Source organism: Canis lupus, chromosome 13, assembly GCF_048164855.1.
Source record: "Canis lupus baileyi chromosome 13, mCanLup2.hap1, whole genome shotgun sequence".
NCBI classification, from domain to species: domain Eukaryota; kingdom Metazoa; phylum Chordata; class Mammalia; order Carnivora; family Canidae; genus Canis; species Canis lupus.
The window spans coordinates 36,983,858-37,006,996 of record NC_132850.1 but is presented as its reverse complement, the minus strand read 5'-3'; the positions used below and the strand labels follow the sequence as shown (position 1 = coordinate 37,006,996).

At 38.8% G+C, this 23,139-nt stretch overlaps 1 protein-coding gene across 8 annotated transcripts in view; it reads left to right on the top strand.

Annotated features, from left to right (window-relative positions):
• The window catches only part of CCDC38 (coiled-coil domain containing 38), a 50,517-nt gene that overhangs the window by 9,754 nt on the left and 17,624 nt on the right, over positions 1 to 23,139 (top strand). For 6 of the 8 annotated variants that reach the window (XM_072773154.1, XM_072773160.1, XM_072773153.1 and 3 more), the window contains exons 3-13: positions 2,063 to 2,163; positions 3,718 to 3,883; positions 6,860 to 6,924; positions 8,907 to 9,070; positions 9,205 to 9,285; positions 11,879 to 12,039; positions 13,501 to 13,590; positions 14,464 to 14,526; positions 16,303 to 16,414; positions 21,178 to 21,247; positions 22,634 to 22,785. In XM_072773154.1, the coding sequence (XP_072629255.1) occupies positions 2,063 to 2,163; positions 3,718 to 3,883; positions 6,860 to 6,924; positions 8,907 to 9,070; positions 9,205 to 9,285; positions 11,879 to 12,039; positions 13,501 to 13,590; positions 14,464 to 14,526; positions 16,303 to 16,414; positions 21,178 to 21,247; positions 22,634 to 22,785 (1,225 nt within the window). The remainder of the gene's footprint in view (positions 1 to 2,062; positions 2,164 to 3,717; positions 3,884 to 6,859; positions 6,925 to 8,906; positions 9,071 to 9,204; positions 9,286 to 11,878; positions 12,040 to 13,500; positions 13,591 to 14,463; positions 14,527 to 16,302; positions 16,415 to 21,177; positions 21,248 to 22,633; positions 22,786 to 23,139) is intronic. The other 2 variants (XM_072773156.1, XM_072773155.1) reach the window with 2 other exon arrangements.

Here is a 23,139-nt window from a genome sequence, read left to right as displayed (position 1 = left end):
TGTCATATGTTTAGTCATTTCATACTATTTGGGGCAAGGGATCCTTCCTTCACCCACAAGGTGAATCACAACACTCTGTGTTGAGCCCAAAGCTTCCACTCTGCAATTTTCTTTCTTCCAGGCCCATTACCTGCAGAAAAACATGCTTGGGTTTCTATCCCAGACATTCCCACTTTCCCACCTGAATCCCTGGCCAAATAGCCAATTCTCAGGCAGCCTCTAAGCTCCAGACCAGTAACCCCCAGCCCGGCTGTATCTTTTACCTGCTTAGAGAAGAGAGGTGCTTTCAAGATACTCCAGTATTTTAGGAGGTGAAAGTGGGTGCAGGGCCCAGGGTAGGAGGGGGGGATGTGTTTTCAGTTATCCTTTCCCTTTCTCTGATTTAAGATGTCAATTCCAAGCTCCAGAATTCCTGCTTGTGGCTATGGGTATCTGAAACCAATTTTTTTTTTAATTTTTTATTTATTTATGATAGTCACACAGAGAGAGAGAGAGATAGAGAGAGGCAGAGGGAGAAGCAGGCTCCATGCACCGGGACCCCGACGTGGGACTCAATCCCGCGTCTCCAGGATTGGGCCCTGGGCCAAAGGCAGGCGCTAAACCGCTGCACCACCCAGGGATCCCTGAAACCAAAATTTCCACCCTCAAGCATTAAAAAGCCAGAAAGAAAGAAAAAGAGAAAGACTTTTGATCATTTCAAATTTTATGAATAAAAACAAAACATCTGTTCATAAATTCAGTTGACTTCTCTCTTCCTCCCTTCCAATCCCTTTCCCTCACTTCCTTCCCCTCTACAGCCAGGCTTCTTCTTTTTATTAAGGGTACAAGCCCATGGATTGTATGCACAGATACATGCCACCATCACCACAGTCCATTTTAGAACATTTTTATTGTCTCAGAAAGAAACCCTGGGCCATAACCCCCATCCTTCATCTCCCTTCCAGCCCCAAGCAACCACTAATCTACTTTTTGGCTCAATGGATGTGCCTATTCTAGACATCTCATGGGATATAATGGTATCTTATAATGTAGAGACTTAATGTGGCTTCTTTCACTTAATATAATATTTCCAAGTTTCATCAGTCATGTATCCTTCTTGTGGCTGATTACTATTCCATTGTGTGGATATACCACATCTTGTTTATCTATTCATCAGTTGATGAATATTTGGGTTGTTTTTATCTTTTTATTTTTTAAAGATTTTATTTATTTGAGAGAGAGGGACAGAGAGACGGAAGACAGAGAGAGAGCATGAGCCGGGTAAGGGACAGAGGGAGAAGCAGACTCCCTGCTGAGCAAGGAGCCCAATGTGGGGCTTAATCCTGGGACCCCAGGTCATGGCCTGAGCTGAAGGCAGGTGCTTTTCTAACTGAGCCACCCAGGCGTCCCTGTTTCTATCTTTTGACTGCTATGTATAATATTGCTATAAATATTCATGTACAAGTTTTCATGGGGACATACGTCTTCATTTCTAGGAGTGGAATGGCTGGGTCACATGGCAACTGTATGTTCAACTTTTTGAGGAACTGCCAGCTTGTTTTTCAACATTCTTGCCAGCAGAATGTTTGAGTTTCCAATTCCTACACACCCTTCCCAATTCTTGTCATTATCTTTGCTTTTTTACGGTTTTGTTTTTGAAGACTCTCTAGTCTGGACCGAGGATGCCCCGAAGGGTAGTAGCTGTGTCTCTTGCTGCCAAAATGGTGGTGTAAGGGTAATAGTACATATTTTCACAGTGATGAGAAGAACCAATATTTTAATGCCTCAAAATATGATCCCACTATCCTGTAACAGGCCCCCTTATCTATTCACACAACAAATATAGACTCATTCCCCCTGAAGTACTAAGCACTGTGCTCCATGCCATGGGAAACAGGTGAGCTGTGTCTTCTGCCCTCGAGATCCAAGCCCTGCATCCCTGCCTCAGTTGGGGAGCAAAAGCTGTGTCCTCCTCCTGAGAGGCTCACCTATCCTCCTGCTCCACCTTGGCTGGTGAGAGCCTTGCCCTTCTGGCCAAAAGAGCAGGGATGACAGATATTTTTCTTTTCTTTCTTTTTAACAGATAAAGGAAAAGATGACTCAGTCAAAAAGGACAGGCCATACAAGATCTTTTTCAAAGATCTCTTTCTTTTCAAAGAAAATGAAATGGCAGCAAAGAAAAAGGTAAAGTTTTATTAAAAACCCAATCCAAATTAATGTTAGAAATGTATCCTCTTACCCACCAGTTTTATGAACTTTGCTGGCGTAAGAAAAGGGGTCAGGTACCGCACGCTATGTTGGGGTGTAAACATGCACGACAGGAACAACATCAAGCCCATGGCAAGGACCTAATGATCACTGCCTACTGGTGGAAGACACACACACTGTGTATGACAAGTGTGGTACACCCCACTTCATTGATTTCAATGCTCATATTTTTTCACATTTTCTTATTCCTGAAGGGGGATCCAGCTTATATAGGTAGGATGCCATGTATAATTGGCAGTGCATAAAATAATAGTGCTTCTATAAATGACATCTTAGACTTGGTAAAATACAGTAATAGAGCATACAAAAGACATGTAGAGAAAGGAGTGACCATCTTTGTTAGAGAGAAGGGTGATGGTGATGGGGGTGGGGATGGAGGTGGGAGAGTATGTGTGTGTCTGTTTGTATCACATGCACAAAGACTTCACTGAGGAGATAGCGAGAGCTGAATTGTTAAGAATAAGTTAAAATTCACCAGATTCAGATAAGAGGATGTATGTGTGCATTAGGGAGAGGGGCGGAGAAAGAAGAAGGAACAAAAGTGGAAGAGGGTGTCATTTTAGAATTATTTGGTATGGGGCAGCCCCAGTGGTGCAGCGGTTTAGCGCCGCCTGCAGCCAGGTTGTGATCCTGGAGACTGGGCATCGAGTCCCATATCAGGCTTCTTGCATGGAGCCTGCTTCTCCCTCTGCCTGTGTCTCTGCCTCTCTCTCTCTGTGTCTTTCATGAATAAATAAATAAAATCTTTAAAAAAAATAAAAAAATAAAGAATTATTTGGTATGAAGCTAAACCAGAGATGAGGCAAACTTTCCAGCTGTGCCTTGCAGTTAACCTCACTCCTTATATTATCGTACCTTTTATTACACAATTTGGATTTCAAAAGGCTTGCTTTCCTTATTCCTAGATGAAGAAAATGTCTAGAAATGCTGAATAACAGATTCATCTGTAAGGTGAAGGTTTTATGCTTGTGTTCTATAGTTTTATTGAAAGCATCCAAAATTAAATTGATTCATGAATATAAAAGGTTGATTTATTTATGTTTAATGGGGAGGTCCATTTCCTCTCAAGTTTTCAATTCAATTCCTCAATTCCACAGAACCAGTCATTTCAAATCAGTGGAATTTCCAAGTTACCTGCAGTTTGGGCAAGACAGGATGAAAAAATAAAAGTGAAACTGAAAATAAAGCCAGAACACTATCTAGTCTCATATTTGTGACATCCATGTTTAGTAAAGGTTGAATGTCTTTATGTTTGTGCTCAGCTTCAGAAGAGAAAGAATTACAAATTATACCCAGTCCTTCAGAGATAAGAACTCAAAGTTGCTTGTTTAATGTATCAATAAAAAGAAATATACCAATAATGAGAAAAGACTTACTGCAAATGATATTTTTATATATGATCACTATATTTTTAAAGACAACATTATTTTGGTATAACAGATATTATTTTAAACTTTCACACTTGGGCAGGAAAAATTTATAAACCGCAGCATGAAAGTCTACCAAAAGTCTACCTTTTCATCTCGAATGAAGAGTCGTTCACACCTGGGCCAAGTAGCATTCTACTCTGACGCAACTGGTGGCTCATTTGAAAAATTTGGGTTAGATCCCACTCTTATTCTAAGATTAACAGAAGGTAAGTCTAGATTACTGTTAAAGAATATTTTTTGAATATTTACTATTAATGTCAGGTTTGGGGGCTTTTCTGGAGGTAAAAAAAAAGTATGCTGTCTCATACTATGGTTGAGTGGAAGGGAAGGGAAGGGAAGGAAGGGAAGCCCTTTTTTGTAAATGGAAGCTGAAAGTCAGGACAAAATCTATTTTAAATAAGAAAACAGGGATGCCTGGGGTGGCTCAGTGGTTGAGTGTCTGCCTTCAACTCAGATGGAGTCCCACATCAGGCTCCCTGCAGGGAGCCTGCTTCTCCGTCTGCCTGTGTCTCTGCCTCTCTCTGTGTGTCTCTCATGAATAAATAAATAAAATCTTTAAAAATAAAAAAGTAAATAAGAAAACCTATTTTTCCAAGAAATAGATTGTTACTTATTTTTATGTCTCTAAGGAAGAAAGCCACTGTCAAAACGATACAGTATTAAAGGTTATGGCTAGGACCATCGAAATTCATTTCTAGATGTAGAAATATATAGAAACTTTCTAAAGAGAAGTCGTGACTTTCCAGGCCATACAACTCATAGATCCAGAATCAGGAAGCTAATAGAATTAACTAAGTTTCTCTGTTGTTACAAAAACATAACCTGTTTTAATGGCACCTGAAGGCAACACGTTAAAATATTACAGGCTATGAATTATTGCTCTATGAAAAGGGGCCATGTGGTAATCAAAATGTCATAGACATTTCTTACTTATCAGATCAAGAAGTGCCTCCAAATGAAATAGAAAGCAGTTTGAAAAAAAAGAAAAAAAAAAAAAAAAAGAAAGAAAGCAGTTTGAAGCCAGTGAGGTTGAAGTGATTAATGCTAAGATGATGGGGTCATAAAATCTTCCCCCAAAATGAGTCTTGTCTAAATTTTTAAATTAAGGGATCCCTGGGTGGCACAGCGGTTTGGCGCCTGCCTTTGGCCCAGGGCACGATCCTGGAGACCCGGGATCGAATCCCACGTCGGGCTCCCGGTGCATGGGGCCTGCTTCTCCCTCTGCCTGTGTCTCTGCCTCATTCTCTCTCTCTCTCTGTGACTATCACAAATAAATAAAAATTAAAAAAAAATTTTAAATTTTAAATTAAAAAGGAAGGCGGAAAGGAAGGAGGAAGTGGGGAAGATACATTGAGTGTCCAGGATTTGCCATGGTAACTTAAAAATTTCGTAACTTTGCCAAATTGTGATGAAAAAAAAAATCTTCAGAAAACCACAACAAAACACTTAGGAAAGAACTCCAGAGTCAATAATTAGTATAAAAGAGGGAAGCCATGTTAACTTTTTTTAGATTGTGAAGGTGCATATTCTGCACTATCGTATGAAAAAGTGCAAATGTCAGGTGACATGGTAGTATCAGTGACCACTGATAGGGTACAGCTAGGTTCAGTCTTGTGTCTCGTAGTTCACCTCTGTAGAGTGGTCAACCTTAAGTCATCAAGAGCACTTAAAATGATATGTGATATGTTTTAGAGTTCTACATAAAGTGGCTACCTCCAAAAATCCTTGCCACACTACCGCTTCTGAGATAACTAGCGAAGATGGCTTTGCAGGTGACTCTATATGACACCATGCTGATTGACAGAGGGGTGACTGGTCTCTTAAGAGTAAATGACATAAAGTAGACTCTTAAAAAAGGAAATGGTAAAATTGTTTGGTATTATCCAAGGCAATCTGGGCTCTGTCAGCAATGGAAATCAGGTTGTCAGTTTTTGCCAATTACACAGACAAGCAATTTGGATGTTTTTGTGGAAAATAGAGAAATTCTCCTCAGACTCTTTCCAATTAAGAGTTGATTTGGTTGAAACCCCCAACCCCCAGCTTTACATTTCCTGCCTGAATTCTGATTAAAGACAAGTCTACATGATGTAAAAGGAGCAAGTGACCCCTACTTTGGGAGCCCAGTTATTTTTGTGTATGCAGTAGTAGCCAACTGCATGCAGTAGTAGCCAACAGCTAGATTACCTTGAAGAAATTACACAGGCAACTGTCATAGACAGATCGGTTGGGCTGCATAAAAGACGTGCCATTTCCTCCTCTACGTAGCTGACAGCCTGACTGTGGTTTACTCTTGGAGGGCAACACCACTGGAGCACATCCGCTGTGAGCCGTTAGGGGCTCTGGTGTTGAGGAACACTAATGCTTTAATGACGGTTTTATCATACATTGTCTCTTTGCCAAAAAAACCCTTCTGGATAGCTAGAAGAGCTAAAATGGGAAACCCATGTAACCAGTGTATTTAGACTTGAAGAATAAAATCACATCAACTCAGCCAGGTAGTATCATGATAAAGTAGCCCAAAATGTAAGCATAACTATAATATTTAATAAATGGACAGCATAGGATTTTGTTTTTTGTTTTTTTTTATTTTTTTTTTATTTTTTATTTATTTATGATAGTTACAGAGAGAGAGAGAGAGGCAGAGACACAGGCAGAGGGAGAAGCAGGCTCCATGCAAGTTGCCTGATGCGGGACTTGATCCCAGAATTCCAGGATCACACCCTGGGCTGAAGGCAGGTGCTAAACCGCTGAGCCACCCAGGGATCCCCAAAACACCAAGAGTTAAAACAGTTCAGTCCACCTAGCACAGCCCTAGGAGTCACATGCCCCTCTGCCACACATTAGCTCTGTTGTCTTGGGCAAGTATCTTGACATCTCTGAGCTCACATACAGCATGGATATAGAAACATGTACCTCCTTGGGGTTAGTGTTAGGATTAAATAAAATTATTCATTTAAAGTGTCTAATATAGTTCATAGAATATGACAGAAACAAAATAAATGGTAGTTACTACTATGAAATTAGTTTTTTAGCGATTAGGAAGAAAGTTTATTTGAAGGTTTTTTTTTTTTTTTTAAAGTCAGATACAACCTGTATCCAGTAATTTAAGTACATAGCTTTTATTTTATATAAACTCCTGAGGGTTAGAACTAAACCTCAGTCTCTTTCAATTTTCTTTGAAGGTGCAGACACAAAAAGGACACTTCATGAATTTATTAATGACCAGAGAGACAGGTTTCTGCTGGAGGTAGTAAAAATAATTTCTTTCTCCCATTAGTAAAACAGAAGACTTGCTGCAGAGCGTTGCCAAATTTCACCCTTGACATTTTACTTTTCCATTACATGCTCCAGATCTATTGCTCCTCCTGTCCTTTACCGAACAACTTCAGCTGGGCTTTTGTCATTATTCCACCAAAACTACTTTTGTCAAGGTTCTTGGTGACTTTCCCATTGCCAAGTTCAAACTGTCAACCTCATGGTCTTCCTTTTCCTTCCCTTTCAGCAGCAGTTAGATCATTTGGTCACTTCCTCTTTCTTGAAATGGCTTCTTCAGCTGGTTTCCAAGGATCCACTGTCTCTTGATTCTTTCTCATCACTGGCTGCTCACTCCTTCACAGTTTTCTTTTCTTGTTCCTCTTCTCCTTGGTCTCCAAATGTTGAAGCACTCCTTGCTCTGTGCTCTCTCTGCCCTCCTCCAGGCCCCTGGCTTTATAGTCCACTTCCCTATTAACAATTTCCAAATTTATGTCTCTACCCTGATCCTTTTCCCTGAATTCCAGACTCACAAAGGCAACCGTAATTCTTACCATAGCCACTTAGATGCCCAGTGGGCACCTCTGCTTTCACATTTCCAAAATTTTGCCCCTTCCATACTCTTCCCTACCCCCGCAGATTTGCATCTCGTGGTGTGCCCCCATCGCAGTGGGTAGCAATTTTCATTTTTTTCCAGTTGCTTGGGAAAAACCTGTTGGAGCTATCCTCAACTCTCCAACTTACAACCCACATCCCAATATACTTTCAAATATATTTTCTCGGGGATCCCTGGGTGGCTCAGCGGTTTAGCACCTGCCTTTGGCCCAGGGCGCGGTCCTAGAGTCCAGGGATCAAGTCCCGCGTTGGGCTCCTGGCATGGAGCCTGCTTCTCCCTCCTCCTGTGTCTCTGCCTTTCTCTCTCTCTCTCTCTCTCTCTCTCTCTCTCGTCTATCATAAATAATTAAATAAATCTTAAAAAAAAAATATATATATATATATTTTCTCCCAATATATCCATACACACACTACTTTTCATGACCTCCCCTGCCACCACTCTAATCCATGTCACCAATATCACTTGCATGAATTATTGATATAACTTCTGAATACTGGTATCCTGCTTCTACTTCTGCTCCCTACAGTCAGCATATTCTCCACACATGCCCCTCCTCTGCTGAAGACCGCTAGTGACTTTATCTGGTGCTCCCCAGTTGTTACTTCTTTAAAATTATCTCATTTACGTATTTTAAGTTCTTTTGTATTTTAATGCATGTGACATTATAATTTCTTTTTTCAGGCATGGCATTAAAAACCCAAGTGAATGATTATATTCTGTACTAAAAAAATAATAAAATAAAATAAAATAAAATAAAATAAAATAAAATAAAATAAAATAAATAAGAGCTAGATGTCAAAGTTGTATTTGGGGATCTAAACAGGGTTCTTGGAGGCTGGTTCAATACCCCTACCCATGTGCAGTTTGGAGGAATGTGGCATAGACATTAGCAGGGTTAAAACCTAATTTTTTCATCCTACTTCCCAATGGAGGAGGCTTGGTAACTGCAGACTGCCCAGTTTCCCAATGCCTGAAATAGGAGGGATATTGTGGATAATACAGGTAGACTTGCTCTTTGGAGTAATATGTATTGTTTTTTATTTTAAATTTTTTTAAGGATAGAACCTGAAGGGATATGGAGCTACTTTTGATTTGTGGGACACAGCCATGGTGGAACAATAATTGAGCCTCTTCATAAAAGGGAAAGAGGAATTAATTGGTCTCCCTTCTAAAGTCCCCAAAATAAAATTCCTCTATGAAATAAAGGCTGTAGTCTCAAGACTTGGCATGCTATTGTTTCTAAACCAAGTGATCACTTACTATGCAAGTTATTTCCCCCTTTATCATGAGAATTTTGAAATGTACTAGCAATGGGCTAGAAACGTGGAATAATGTTGCACTTCTGTTTTTAATATTCGCAGTATGCCCTGTCAACCAAAAGAAATACGATTAAAAAGTTTGAAAACCACATGGCAGTGAAGGAACAGCAACTCATAAAAGCAGAAAAAAAGCTCCAAGAAGATGCAATGGCCTTTGAAGAGTTCCTTCGAGAAAATGACCAGAGATCTGTAGATGCTCTGAAAATGTTTGTTTGGTTCATTCTGGCCAAATTGCCTCCTCGCCAACCCTCACTCCCCCCCCCCCCCCCCAGTTTCTCAGAATACAATGCAACACAAAACAAACTAACAAATCCCCTTGTTACCCCTTGTTACTTTTCAGGGCAGCACAGGAAACTATCAACAAGCTCCAAATGACCACAGAGCTAAAGAAAGCCAGTATGGAAGTGCAGGCAGTGAAAAGGTGAGCCCAGGGCACCCTCTTTTCCTGCTCAAATGTCCAGACCCTGTTGAGACTTACTTGTGCCTCACAAGACCTACGTGGTCTTCCTTATCAGTTGATCATAAGTATGACCTCCTTTTTAAACAAGTAACCTGTCAATCAAGGGCCGGCTGTCTCTGCCTGGGTATCAGAGCACAGTGACCTCTGGCTGAAAAGTTCCTGTAACTTTCTCATTGTAGAAGCCTAGAAATGGGTTGAGAAGAAGCAAGCCTGTGTTAAGAGTAAACTGTAAATTATTTTCTAAGTGCCTTCTCTCCTTCATTCTAAGGGATATTTCTTTCCACATTTTAACATCTCTGAAATTGGGATTCATGTTTACAACCATCTCTCAACTATAATGGGCAGTATTTTTTTATATTCATACTCACACTTAGTTGAACCTAAAATCGATATTAAGGATTTAATAATGACAGGATCCATAATGACAAAAATTACAGGAAGGATAATTGGGATAAAATTACTATACTACCTACCACTCTTTCTTTCTTTCTTTCTTTCTTTCTTTCTTTCTTTCTTTCTTTCTTTCTTTCTTTCTTTCTTTCTTTTTTTTAATTTTCAAGCCCAGATGTTTTCTTTGGTGGTCAAGTGTATCTCATTTGATCTAATTTTAAATATCTAAAGAAGCTTCCTTCTATCATCATTCTTGGACAGGAATTTCATGACGCAGGAGACACTAGTCTTGGTATCAAGTCATACCAAAACTTGTTTGTTTGTTTGTTCTTTTTGAGGCTTTGATACTTAATGTTTCCCTAAAACCAAGTCTTCAAGATTTGGGAGAAGAGGAAAACAGCTTGTCTAAAATACAGCAAATGAACTGGATGGCAGTTTCTTTGAAACCAATTGTTATTGACAGAATGTGTTTTCAAACACATTCTGGCTATGGAAGCCTATTTTGGTAGCCTGAAGTTGAAGGCATTCCAAGGTGGAGACTTCCCTTCCTTCACTCCATCGTGTAATTAGAAGATTCTGCTCTATTTGTAGAACCAGAGTAGCAGCTGCTATGCTTGCAGAGAGGACTGTATTTATGCACGATGGCCACCCAGCAAACAGCCTTGCTGAAAAGAACTTGCTCAATTAGTGTATATGTGTCTCGTCATCCTAGAAAGGTGCAAAAGGTCATGAAAAACAAGCTGGGAACAGCACAAAGGATGCAGGCACCTGCTTTTATTTCCTTTTTTTCTCTCTATGGGCTTGGTGTGGCCCAGGAAGGTCCTCCACTGCAGGTAGGGCTGGAAATCTGTTTACAAAGGGAAAGGGAGCTTGTTCTGAAGCTTTTGCTTGAGAGCTGTGTAATTCTAGCCATTTTAACCCTGCTCTTGCAGCACATTTGGGAGGCTTCTTTCTTTAAAAAAAAAAAAAAAAGATTTTATTTATTTATTCATAAGAGACCCAGAGAGAGAGTCAGAGACACAGGCAGAGGGAAAGCAGGCTCCTCACAGGGAGCCTGATGGGGGACTTGATCCCAGGACCCTAGGATCACACCCTGAGCTAAAGGTAGATGCTTTGGGTGAAGAGGAAAACAGCTTGTCTAAAACTGCCATCCGTTCATTTGCTGTATTTTAGACAAGCTGTTTTCCTCTTCTCCCAAAACTTTGGGTAGCTGCCCAGGTGCCCTGGGAGGCTTTCCATCTAAAAATAAAGGGGTAGTAGAATGAGGGGCTCCCGTCTGCCTTCTGTGTGATGTGTTGAGCCAGTCTCTTACAGACTCTTTGAATCTCACTCTCACATCAGGGCTTAAGGAAGGCCCTGACTGAAGGAAATGCTGAAGCTGGGGATACGGTATAGGAGTAATATTAGTCAGGACATGGAGAAGGGTATGACTCAGGAAGCCTCAGTATGGGTGGGGCTCCCTTTCACAAGGGCCTTCACTGTTTATTTAAACATTCCTTCAAGGTCCACTTTGTAACATGGTTACGGGAAAGCAACGTGAGGCTGGGGAGAGGCTTTCAGCCCAAGTCCCTGGATATTGTTGGCAGAAGCTTGGGCATCAGAGTCAGCTAGACCCGGGTGTGAGTGCTGGCTCTGCACTGGACAGCTGGACAGATGACTTTGCAAGTCATTCATCTCTTCTTCCAAAAGACAGGAATAATACCTATTTTATGGTCCTGTACAGAGAATGAAATGATGATGCCTATAGTGCATCCTCCATATTGCCCACTCCACAGTAGGTGCTCCTTGGTGTTAGTTTTCTTTATTCTTTTTACGGAAGTACCAACTTCTGCTACCTTCTCATTTCTCCCTATGTCTAAAATTTAATATATTTCTCTAAAATAAATGAGTAAAACTATCATCAGTCCATTCCATGTGTATATATCCTTGACATGTTTTATTCAAAAAGCACTCCTATGGGTTTTTTCTTCTCCTCTTATCTTATTGACACCCATATTTTTATAACCATACTAACCATAATTTTTGCTATATAAATTATTACTCAAATACATGATCAAGGCAACAAATTCTGTGAAATCTTTTTTTTTTTTAAAGGACATGCTAAAAAAAAAGGACATGCTTTCACACAGATATTTCTAATGATATCTTCATTTCTTTTGAGTAGTGAGATAGCAAAAGCAGAATTCCTTCTTAGAGAGTACATGAAATATGGATTTTTTCTGCTGAAATTGTCTCCAAAACACTGGCAAATCCAGCAAGCACTGAAAAGGGTGCAAATGACAACGAGCAGAGACAGTATGAATGTTAGTCTTCCAGTACTAGCAAGTGAGTCACATATTCTTAATTTCAATTAAATGTCCCTAAGTCTCAAATATTGTTTCAATATTTGTTTGTTCCTTATTAAACTGTCAGAATTTCTATTTTAAGCAAAACCTGAACAAGGATTCTACTATCTCTAATATTATTATTATTTTTAGAAATTTTATTTATTTATTTATTGAGAGAGAGAGAAAGGGAGCATGAGCAAGCAGGGGGAGGGGCAGAGGAAGAGAATCACAAGTAGGCTCTTTACTGAGCGTGGAGCCCAAGTTGGGGCTCTGTCTCAGGACCTTGAGATCATGACCTGAGCTGAAATCAAGTCAGTTGCTTAACTGACTAAGCCACCCAGGTGCACCAGTATTACTAATCTTTTAAAGTCTTAATCTATTATCACAGAGTCTCAGAAATTAACACAGAACAGTACTGGTATTATGAAGTCAGCTCAAGGGGCCCAAAATAGATCTATTTTATATATATAAGTTGAATAAGTGATCCAAATGAGGTCACAAATCAAAAAAGAAAACTACCCCTTCCAGCAACATGGGGGTAACAAGGACCAGACTCACCCTCTTGCCCCCCCAAAAATCTGAAAAATATATGAAGCAATAGGCTTCAGGCATCAGGCATCAAGGAGAGAAACAGAGTGATCCGTGAGAGAGGAAAGGCAAATGCTGGCCTCAGCGCACTGCCTGGGAAGCATTTCCAGGATGTGGCATAGGGAAGAGGAACCCAGCAGTGCTCATGTATTGAAGATCAAGCAAAGGGTGCAGGGAGGCTGGAGTTCCCAGAGCATAGTACTGGAGAGGAGAGAGCTATACAGAGAGTTCTCTGCAGAGTCTTCAGCTGAGAGCAATCCTGAGACTCTGGGGTAAGACCACTGACCCCATAGAAGCCAGAAACCTACAAATCAGGGAAAACTCTGTTCCAGGGAGCTGACCAGCACCCCAGTGATGGCTGTCCTGCTCAGTACCTCTCACTGTGCTGTGATTAAATCAGATCATATGCACAGAGTATTGAGCATGGTAATGGCACTTGATTAAACTCAATATAGTGTTTGACAAAAGAGAAAACATATAAAAAGGAACATCAGGAAGTAATTGCATTTAACAGCTTAAAATTCAGTGCTCCTAGACTTGTCCTCTAATTAGAGGATGCTCAGAAAGCAATGAGCTTTTCAGGCCAGAGGAGTGAATAGCTGACACTGGGATTATAGAAGTTATGAGAGACTGATGCAGGAAATAAAAGACCTGCAGGTCCTGCCCTGGAGGTCAGTTCCCATCCATCCCGCCTGTTCCAGAGACCAGCCCTTGCTGCCTGCATCATACATTTGTCTGTTACAATGTCCCCATCCTATATTTCTGTCCCTTTAAATTTTCACAGTAACTCTACCTTCACCCATGAGACAAACCTCTCATTCTCAGAAATGTTTTCTCCCCTTTCTCTCTCCCTTTTGTTTTTCATTTTTAGAATTAAATAGAAGGAAAACAGAGAGCAATATTGAGGAATCCAGGAAGATATCATTTTCAGATGACTATTATATGGAAAGAGGTAGCCAAGGTAACATCAGAGATTTGGGACTTCACTCATAGAAGTAAAACCAGAGTTCCATCTCAAATTGGAAATCCAGGATGTATAAGCTAACCTGGCAAACAAAAAGTGGGTGTTCATATTACCCATAATCCTTACAAGCTAGGAGTTCCATTTCTTTCTCTTTGATATTATTCTAAAACTTGGAGAAGTGATGACTGGACAGGACAGGCAAAGAAGTAAAGGGCAGAGAACCTGTGGCAAGTTATCCCCTCCACGGGATGTAACAATTGAAGTGTCCATCATTTCTATTTTTTGCCTTAATTTAAAAAAATCTGTGATTAGAAAGGGAGACAAACGAGAGACTCCTAACTCTGGGAAACAGACAAAAGGTTGCGGAAGCGGAGGTTGGGGGAATGGGATAACTGGGGGATGGGCAATGAGGAGGGCACTTAATGGGATGAGCACTGGGTGTTATACTATGTGTTGACAAATTGAATTTAAATTTAAAAATGTAAAAAGAAAATCTGTGATTATGTAACAAATATATATGGTTAAGTTAAAAAGAACTATGATTTATATTTCACAATTTATGCCCCTGATTTGGGACTATCAAGAATTGCATCATGTTTTTGACAATATGTATTCTGCACCCACCCCCACCCCCTACCCAAACCAGTGCCTTTGATTTTATTCTTAGACTTGGAACCCAATTTCAGTAGAATGAAAGAGCTTGCTCCACTTTCTAGGATTATTGTTCTGATAATAATAAAAAGAATGGGTATACCAATGCAGGAAAAAATATCTTGCACAAATAACAAGGACTCATTTCTAATTGCATGTTATTTCTTTTCACCTCCACCCGCACCTATGACATGGACATCGCCTGGACATTTTGAATAGGAAAACCACGCAAGAAGACCACTCTCACCCTAGAGAACAGGAAATCATCCTTATCAACGTACGGTACATACTTGACTAACTCTCTTGGAAACTGTGAATGTTTTTCAGAAAAATATCCCTTTTAGCCTTTCGTCAACATATACATATCACACATCCGTACTCCTCCTCAGATTCTGGAGGCAGCGGTTGCCATTTTTGGGTGCTCCAGAGGTGACTGAGCTCCCACATTTTTTGATAAGTGCCTGCCACTGCTATTTGCAGAAATTGCCTGTCCCCTGCATCTAGGGTTTGGCTCTTTTAGAGCCATTGCTAGTTGTTTATTAAGCTACTCTGCTGATCCTTGTGTTTGCAGTTTTACCATGTTCTTCAAAATTGTTGAAATAGGATCGCAAAGCTTTTTTGTTTGTTTTGTCCCTTGCTTGATTGTTAACTCATTCATACTCATTATTCATAAACTGCTAGTTCTCAACCTTGGCTACTCCAAGGGAGCTTTAAGAAAATACATTGATGTCCAGGATAGGTACACTGGCCGCCAAGGAGAGGATCTGGGCTAGTACCACAGTATCCATGACAATCCCATATGACAAAAGTCAACACAGACACTGTACTCTAAATTTCAGGAACCCAAGGTCACTCCATTTCTGTGGCATTTAAGAGTCAATGTTTTTATTTTGCTTTTAATGAATTTTTGAAATTTTGAGATAGTTGTAGATTCACATATAGTTGCAAAAAAATAACACAGAGCGATCCATGTGCCCTTTACCCAGTTTCCCCCAATGGTAACATCTTGCAGTATATTACAACCAATATATTGCCATTGGTATAGTCAAGACACAATTAAGTACAGAACATCACCATGAGGATTCTTCATGTTGCTTCTTTGTAATACATCCACTTCCCTCTCTCCTCCCCTTGACTCCTGGAAACCACTAATCTATTCTCTATCACTTCAATTTTGTCACTTCAAGAATGTTACATAAATGGAATCATACACTATGCAACCTTTTGGGATGGGATGTTTCATGGAACATAATTCTCTGAAGGTTCACCCAAGCTGTTGGGTCTAACAATAGCTGGCTCCTTATTATTGCTGAGTAGTATTACACTTAACCCTTGAACAACATGGGTGTGAACTGTGCACTGTCCCTTATATGTGGGATTTTTTTTATATAGTACAGTACTGTAAATGATTTTCTTGACATTTTATCTAGTCTACTTTATTGTATGAATATAGTATATAATATATAAAACATACAAAATATGTGTAAGGATTCAGGTGAATAGTAGGATATTGGTGGTTAAGTTTTGGGGGAGTCAAAAGTTATATGCAGATTTTTGACTGTGTAGGGGGTTAGGGCCCTCAATCCCCATACTGTTATCAAGTCAACTATACATGATATGGACACACTGCAGATTAACTATTCACTCACTGAATGATATCCAGATTGTTTCCAATTTGGGGCTATAAAGAATAAAATTGCTATATATTTGTGCAACTTTTTGTGTGCACACCCTTTCCATTTCTCTGGAATAAATGCCTAGAGTACAATTGCTGAATTGGGTGGTAGGTACATGCTTAGTTTTTAAAGAAACTGCCAATTTGTTTCCCAGAGTGGCTACACCATTTTGCATTCCCACCAACAATGAACAAGGGATCCGGTTTCTCTACGTTCTCATCAGCAGTTACTGTTTTCATTTTTTTTAAATTTTAGACATTCTGATATATATATATATAAATATATATATTTATATATATATCTTATTGTGCTTTTTTATTTTATTATTTATTTATTTTTAAATATTTATTTATTTATTTATTTATTTATTTATTTATGATAGACATAGAGAGAAAGAGAGGCAGAGATTCAGGAGGAGGGAGAAGCAGTCTCCATGCTGGGAGCCCGACGCGGGACTCGATCCCAGGACTCCAGGATCGCGCCCTGGGCCAAAGGCAGGCACCAAACCGCTGAGCCACCCAGGGATCCCCCTTATTGTGCTTTTTTTAAAAAAAAGTTTACTCCTGGATACTTTTTTATTTTTTTATTTGAGGATAGTGAACATATAATGTTACATTAGTTTCAGGTGTATGACATGGTGATACAATGATATGCTCATCAGGGGTGTAGCTCCCAGCTGTCATCATACAATAGTATTATGATATCATTGACTATGTTCTTTCTGCTGTGCCTTTTATTCTTGTGACTCATTCATTCCATAACTGGAAGCATGTATCTTCCATTCCCCTTCACGTTGTGCCCATCCCCCATCCCCTATCTAGCAATCATTACTTTGTTCTCTGTATTTATAGGTCTGATTCTTTTTTTTTTATTCATTTGCTTTATTAGATTCCACATGCGCATGAAATCACATGGGATCTGTCTTTCACAGTCTGACTTATTTGACTTACCATAATACCCTCCAGATCCATCCATGCTGTTGCAAATGGCATCTCATCCTTTTTTGTGGCTGCATAATATTCCTGTCTTTTGTGTTTTATTTGCATTTCCCTAGTAACTAATGGTGTTGAACATCTTTTCATGTACTTGTTTACATCTTTATGTCTCCTTTGGCGAAATGCCTGCTTTCTAAATGGATTGTTTTTGTTTCTTACTGTTGAAATTTGAGAATTCTTTATATATTTCTATATTAGCCCTTTGCAGATATGTGGCTTGCAAATATTTCCTCTCAGTCTGTAGATCATCCTTTCATGTTCTTACCAGGGTCTTTTGTAGAACAAAAGTTTTTTATATTGATGAAGTCTAATTTATCAATTTTTTCTAATATGGATCATACTTTTCATATCAGGCTTAGAACTTTTTGCTTAGTGCTAGATCTCAAAGATTATTTTTCCTGTTTTCTCCTAAAAGCTTTTATAGTTTTACATTTAAGTCTGTGATTCATTTTAGGTTAATTATTTTTTAATAAGCTGTGAGGTTTAGATTGAGGTTCTTTCTTTCTTTTTTTTTGGCCTCTGAATGTCAATTGCTTCAGCACCATTTGTTGAAATGGCTTCTCCACTGAATTGTTTGTTGTTTTTGTATCTGTGTCAGAAATCAGTTAGGCATTTTTGTTCAGGTGTATTTCCAGATTCTCTACTCTGTTCCATTGATCTGTGTAGCTATCTACCACCCATACAACATGGTCTTTATCATTATAGCTGTTAATCTTGAAATCAGACTGATTCTTCTTCATTCCTCTTTTTAGAAATTTTGTTAATTATTCTAGTTCTTTCGGCTTTCCATACAAATTTTAGAGTTATCTTGTCTATATCTACAAAAAAAAATCTTGCTGAAACTTTTATTGAAATTATGTTAAACTTTGTTAAGGATTGGATTATATCTCCCAAAAATAGATATTAAAGTTCTAATTACGGTACATATCTATGAATGTTACCTTATGTAGAAATAGGATCTTTGTAGGTATAATCAAATTTAAGTCATGAAAGTGAGCTCTTAATCCACTATGACTAGTGTCCTTAAGAGAAGAGACAGAGGTGCAGGGAGTATGCCATGTGACAAGAGGCAGAGATTGGAGAGAGGCACCTATAAGCCAAGCAACACTGATGATTGCTGGCAACACAAGAAGCTAACAGAAAGGCATGAAAGAGATTCTTTCCTGGAGACTTAGAAGGGATCATGGCCCTGCTGACAGCTTAATTTTGGACTTCTAGCTTCCAGAACTGTGAGAAAATATTCCTATTGTTTTAAGCCACAAAGCTGTTTGTGGTACTTTGATACAGCCGCCCTAGGAAACTAATTCCAACCTGTACACGAATTTGGGGAGAATTGTCATCTTTACTATATTAACTCTCCCAATCCATGTCTTTCCATTCCCATTTGGATCTTCTTTGATTTTGTTTATCAGCTGTGCGTAGTTTTCAGCATGCATGTCCCTGTACAGGTGTTGTTAGATTTACACCTAAAAGTTTCTTTCCTATTTTTTTTTCTGGCATTGTATTTTTAATTTTAATGTCCTTGGGTTCATTGCTAGTATATAGAAATACAACTGATTGTTGTACTTTTATCTTATGTACTGTGATCTTGCTGAGCTCACTTACTAATTCCAGGAATTTGGAGTTTGATTCTTTGGGGTTTTTTAGATCCCTCTGGATTTTCCATGTAGACCATCATGTCATCTGCAAATAGAGACAATTTTATTTCTTCCTTTATGATATGTACCCCTCTTATTTCCTATCCTTGCCTTGCGGCAGTGGGTAGAACATTCTATGTTAAATAAGAGTAGTAGGAACATACATCATTGCCTTGTCCATAGTCTTAAGAGGATTTAGGTTTCCACCATTAAGTAAAATGTTAGCTGTAGGATATTTATAGATATAGATACCCTATCAAGTTGAGGAAATCCTCTCTATTCCAATTCTCTTTTTATAATAAATGAGCATTGAATTTTGCCAAATGCCTTTTCTGAATCTACCAATACACATAGTAACATGCAAATACCATCTCCACTCCTCAGAAAGTTCACCACTCTCATAGTCTCTTTCATTCATTCAACAAATATTTATTGAGTGCCCTGTGGATTCAACAGTAAATAAAAGACAGTCTCTGCCCTCAAGGAGCTTACCATCTAGTGAGAAAACAGACAAGGGATTAGTCAGTTACAATATAATAAAATGCCATTGGAAGGATAGGCAGAGTGCCACAGGCATGCAAAGGAGGGACCCTTAACCCAAATGACAGGTGAGGGAGTAGGAGACAAAGAGCAGGATCAGTGAACACTCCAGAACAGGTGGCGTCCAAGCTGAGTCTGGTGAGAAGATGAGTAATAAAGGAGGACAAGCTCTGGGAGAGTAGGGGCCTTCTGTCATAAAGATGGCAGAGCTTGGCTCTGTTCAAAATGGCTGGGCCACAGGGTGTAAGTGAGAGGCTCAAGGGGTGAATAGTTATTGTATCATGAGCAGGAAAGCAGTGGTGCTGTCCTAAGGAGACTGTGGTTTGTCCCAAGGGTCCTGGGGAGCCAATAGGGTTTTAATCAAGAGTATAACAGAGACTCACTCAGATTTTCATTTTAGAAAATTGGATGTGGGAGTAATTTAAAGAATGAAATGGAGGGAGACAAATCTAGAGGTAAGAGAGGCCAGTTAGGAGGAGCCTGTTGTCACAGTTCAGGGAAGAGATAATGAACTGCCCCAACCACAGAGTGACAATGGGAATGAAGAAGGAGAGGCATCTCAGGGAAGTGGCATTGACAGGCTTTGAAAGACTCGCATAAAGATTGGGGGAAATGTGAGGAAAAGAGTGGTCAAAAATAACTCCTACATATCATCAAAGTTAACTCCCAAATTTGTGTGGCAACTGGGTGTAGAGTGTTGGCATTCAATAATATTGGGAACACAGCAAAGGGGAGCAGGCTTGAAGAGGAAGATAAGGAGTGTCATTTTAGATTGTTTTAGTTTTAGCCCCTTGTAGGATAGCCAAGTAGACACTGATGTCCAGTTGGAGGTTGGACAATGAAGTCTAGAACTCAAGAGAAAGATAGATGTGTGGGAGCCATTAGTATATTAGCAGTGATAGAATCCATGAAAGAGGATGAAATAACCCCAAAAGAGTGGGTACAGTGGAGGGGAAGAAGGCTGGGGAACCACAGACATTTATGTTGAAAAGAAAACCAAAAAGGTAACAAGAATTTCAGAGAGGTGGGAGAAAATTGATTAGAAATTGATACCACTGGATCAAGAGAAGAAATGCTTTCTCAGGGAATGCTTCCTAAATACTCATTTACTTCTATGGCTCTTTCTCCATGTTCCCACACCTTATTTCCATAGATTTAAAGGGCAGCTCCATACAGGTATCTTGTCCCCTTAAACTCAACATGAATAAAGCAAATATTAATTTTTTTCTTATCTCATCCTTCAACTGTTTTCCATCTTGTTAGGATTACTTCCATTATTCCAGGCTCACAGATTACAAATGTTGGAGTTATCTTTGTCTCTTCTCTTTGGGTTCCAGTAGCTCTTTCTACTTTTGGTTCCTATGATTTCATTCTTTCATCTATCTCTAGATTCTCCTCCCATCCCCAATCCATTTACTCACTTTTCCCTTCATCATGACCCTCTACTTGAATGTGTTAATTACTTATCACACCAAAAGCCACCTAACTCTCCCTAGTCCCCGCTTCTTTAATTTTCCAATCATTTTCAATTTATCTTTTTAAACTGATTTTTCCAGTCACTATGCAAACCACATAATTATTCTTTAAGAATGTACCTCATTCCGCATCCCTCCAACCAACATTTCCTCAGCCTGAACAGAGGATATTTTAAGAAGTAAAATCTGCTCTTCAGAAGACAAATATTGTATTACTCTGGAACAGGCTTTGTTTTGAGCACTAGAGTAACATGTTTAGTTTATTTGACTGCATTAACAGGGGCAAAACAGATGCAGCAATGTAGGCTGTCATGTGTTTCTTTAAAAAGATTTTTTATAAATGCACTTCAAATAATTGGTACCATATGCTTGACCCTTCCTTGTGGTCTCACTTGTTTGCAAATGTCACCCTTGTCCAGATGGAATCTGATTTTTTTTTTTTTTTGCATATGTGTGGAATCCATTGACTCCTGCAAATGGCAGTTCCCTAAAAGGCTAAAAAGGCTATTGAAAAGAACTGTTCTAGTTAGGTTCCAAAGGCAGTTTAGAAATGAAGGAAATCTGTTGACTGAAAATGGTTCAGAAATCAGACATTTTCTTTCTTTTACAGCCACACTGACAGTATCAGTTCAGAAGACAGTTTGGAATTATTTTTAGACGAGGATATGGACTATGATCTGGTAACCAGATTATCTTTTTTGATTTAAATATTGTTTGGTGAAAAGTAAAAGTGCTCATTTTTTTTTCTTTTAAAATTAAAATTTCCTATTCTAAATAATCCACAACTTTCCAGAAGAAATTATAATTTTGATGCTGTTTCCCAGTTGCATCTATAGTTCATCTTTGACATCATTTTATGAAAAAATATTTATAAGGAGGTTTAGGAGATAAATATGTTATCTACAATCATTTTGTAAAAATAGTCACTTTCTGATTGCTTCTCATTTTACTGGAGCTCAAGATATACTGTGTAGCTGTACTGTAAGATAAACCAGTCTTCAACAAAACAGCCCTTTATTTTACAAGACTGACTTTGAGCTAACCCCATCCTGAATACAACCACAGAAACTCACAAGGAACAAAAAACATTTAAAAACACCATCCATTATTATATATAACACATCTTATACAAGTGATCTTTTTAAAATTGTGGTAAAAAACATAACAGAATTTATCATCCTCACCACTTTCAAATTTAAGTGTACAGTATAATGTTAACTAAATGCACATTGTCGTAAACAGATCTCTAGAACTTTATCATCTTGCAAAATGGAAACCTGTACCCACTGAACTCCCCTTTTCTCCTTCCCCTGCAGCCAGCCCTGGCAACCACAGTTCCTTTCTAAGAGTTTGATTATTTTAGATACCTCATAAAAGTGGAATTATACATTTTTTTCTCTCTGTAACTTGGCTTATTTCACAGAGCCTAGTGTCCTCCAGGTTCACTCATGTGGTAGTGTGTGCAGGGATTTCCTTCTTTTTTTTTTTTTTTTGATTTCCTTCTTTTTTAAGGCTGAATAATATCCTGTTCTATGAATATACCACATTTTCTTTATCCATTCATCCCTCAGTGGACCTTTAGGTTGCTTCCACCTCTTGACTAGAGTAAATATGATGAGCATGGTGTGCAAATACTCAAGTCATCTTTTTAAAAATTAAATTTACTTAAAGTAATACATATATTTATTTTTTGGAAAATATAAAATAAAATGGGGGAGGAAATGACCTTCGCTTAGCCTCCTTTTTTTCTTCTCTTCCCTCTACTGCCTTTCCCCAGTACCCGCTTTCCCTTTTTCCTGCCTTGGGCTTCTCTTCTGCTCCATCTCTTCTGTTTTCCTCACCTTCCTTTTTCTTTTCTATAATACCTTTCATCTCCCCCGACACCCTAAATGTCTTCTTGCTGAAGGCCAGTTCTCACACAGAAATAGGCTCCTCTGCCATTCTCTGCCCATGCCTCCATCATAATCAGAATGGTATTCATTTTCTCCACTGTATTTCTCTAGATAAGTCATAGGTGCATAAATAGCATATTTTTAAATGAATTATATTCATTACTGATTGATTAGGAGCCAGAGCTTTATTTCAAAGAACCAGAAGAGTTACTTCAAGTCCTCACAGAGCTGGAAGAGCAGAATCTAACTTTGGTACAATATTCCCAAGATGTAGATGAAAATCTTGAAGATGTAAATAAAAGAGAAAAACTTATACAGGATAAAATGTAAGTTATTAAAGATAACAAAACAATAGATTTATTCTATTAAGCAGTCTCTAACCAGCGACAGAATCCAGCTGATTCCTATAGTGACCCTTCCTCATGGTCTCTCTGGATTTAGGGTGGGATTTTTATTAATAATCATTTATATTGTAGAGTTTAAAATGTAGAAGTTTGATTTACACAGAGTAGACTGGCTTTACTTTTAGTCTCTACTTCCTTTCACTTGTCAAAACATTTTCCTAGCTAGCAATAATAAAAAGCAGTTTGAAAGATTATAAAGAATTAAAATGTACTGCCTTGATTTTTTTCAACTGAAGTAGAGTTGACACACGTTACATTAGTTGCAGGTATACAACA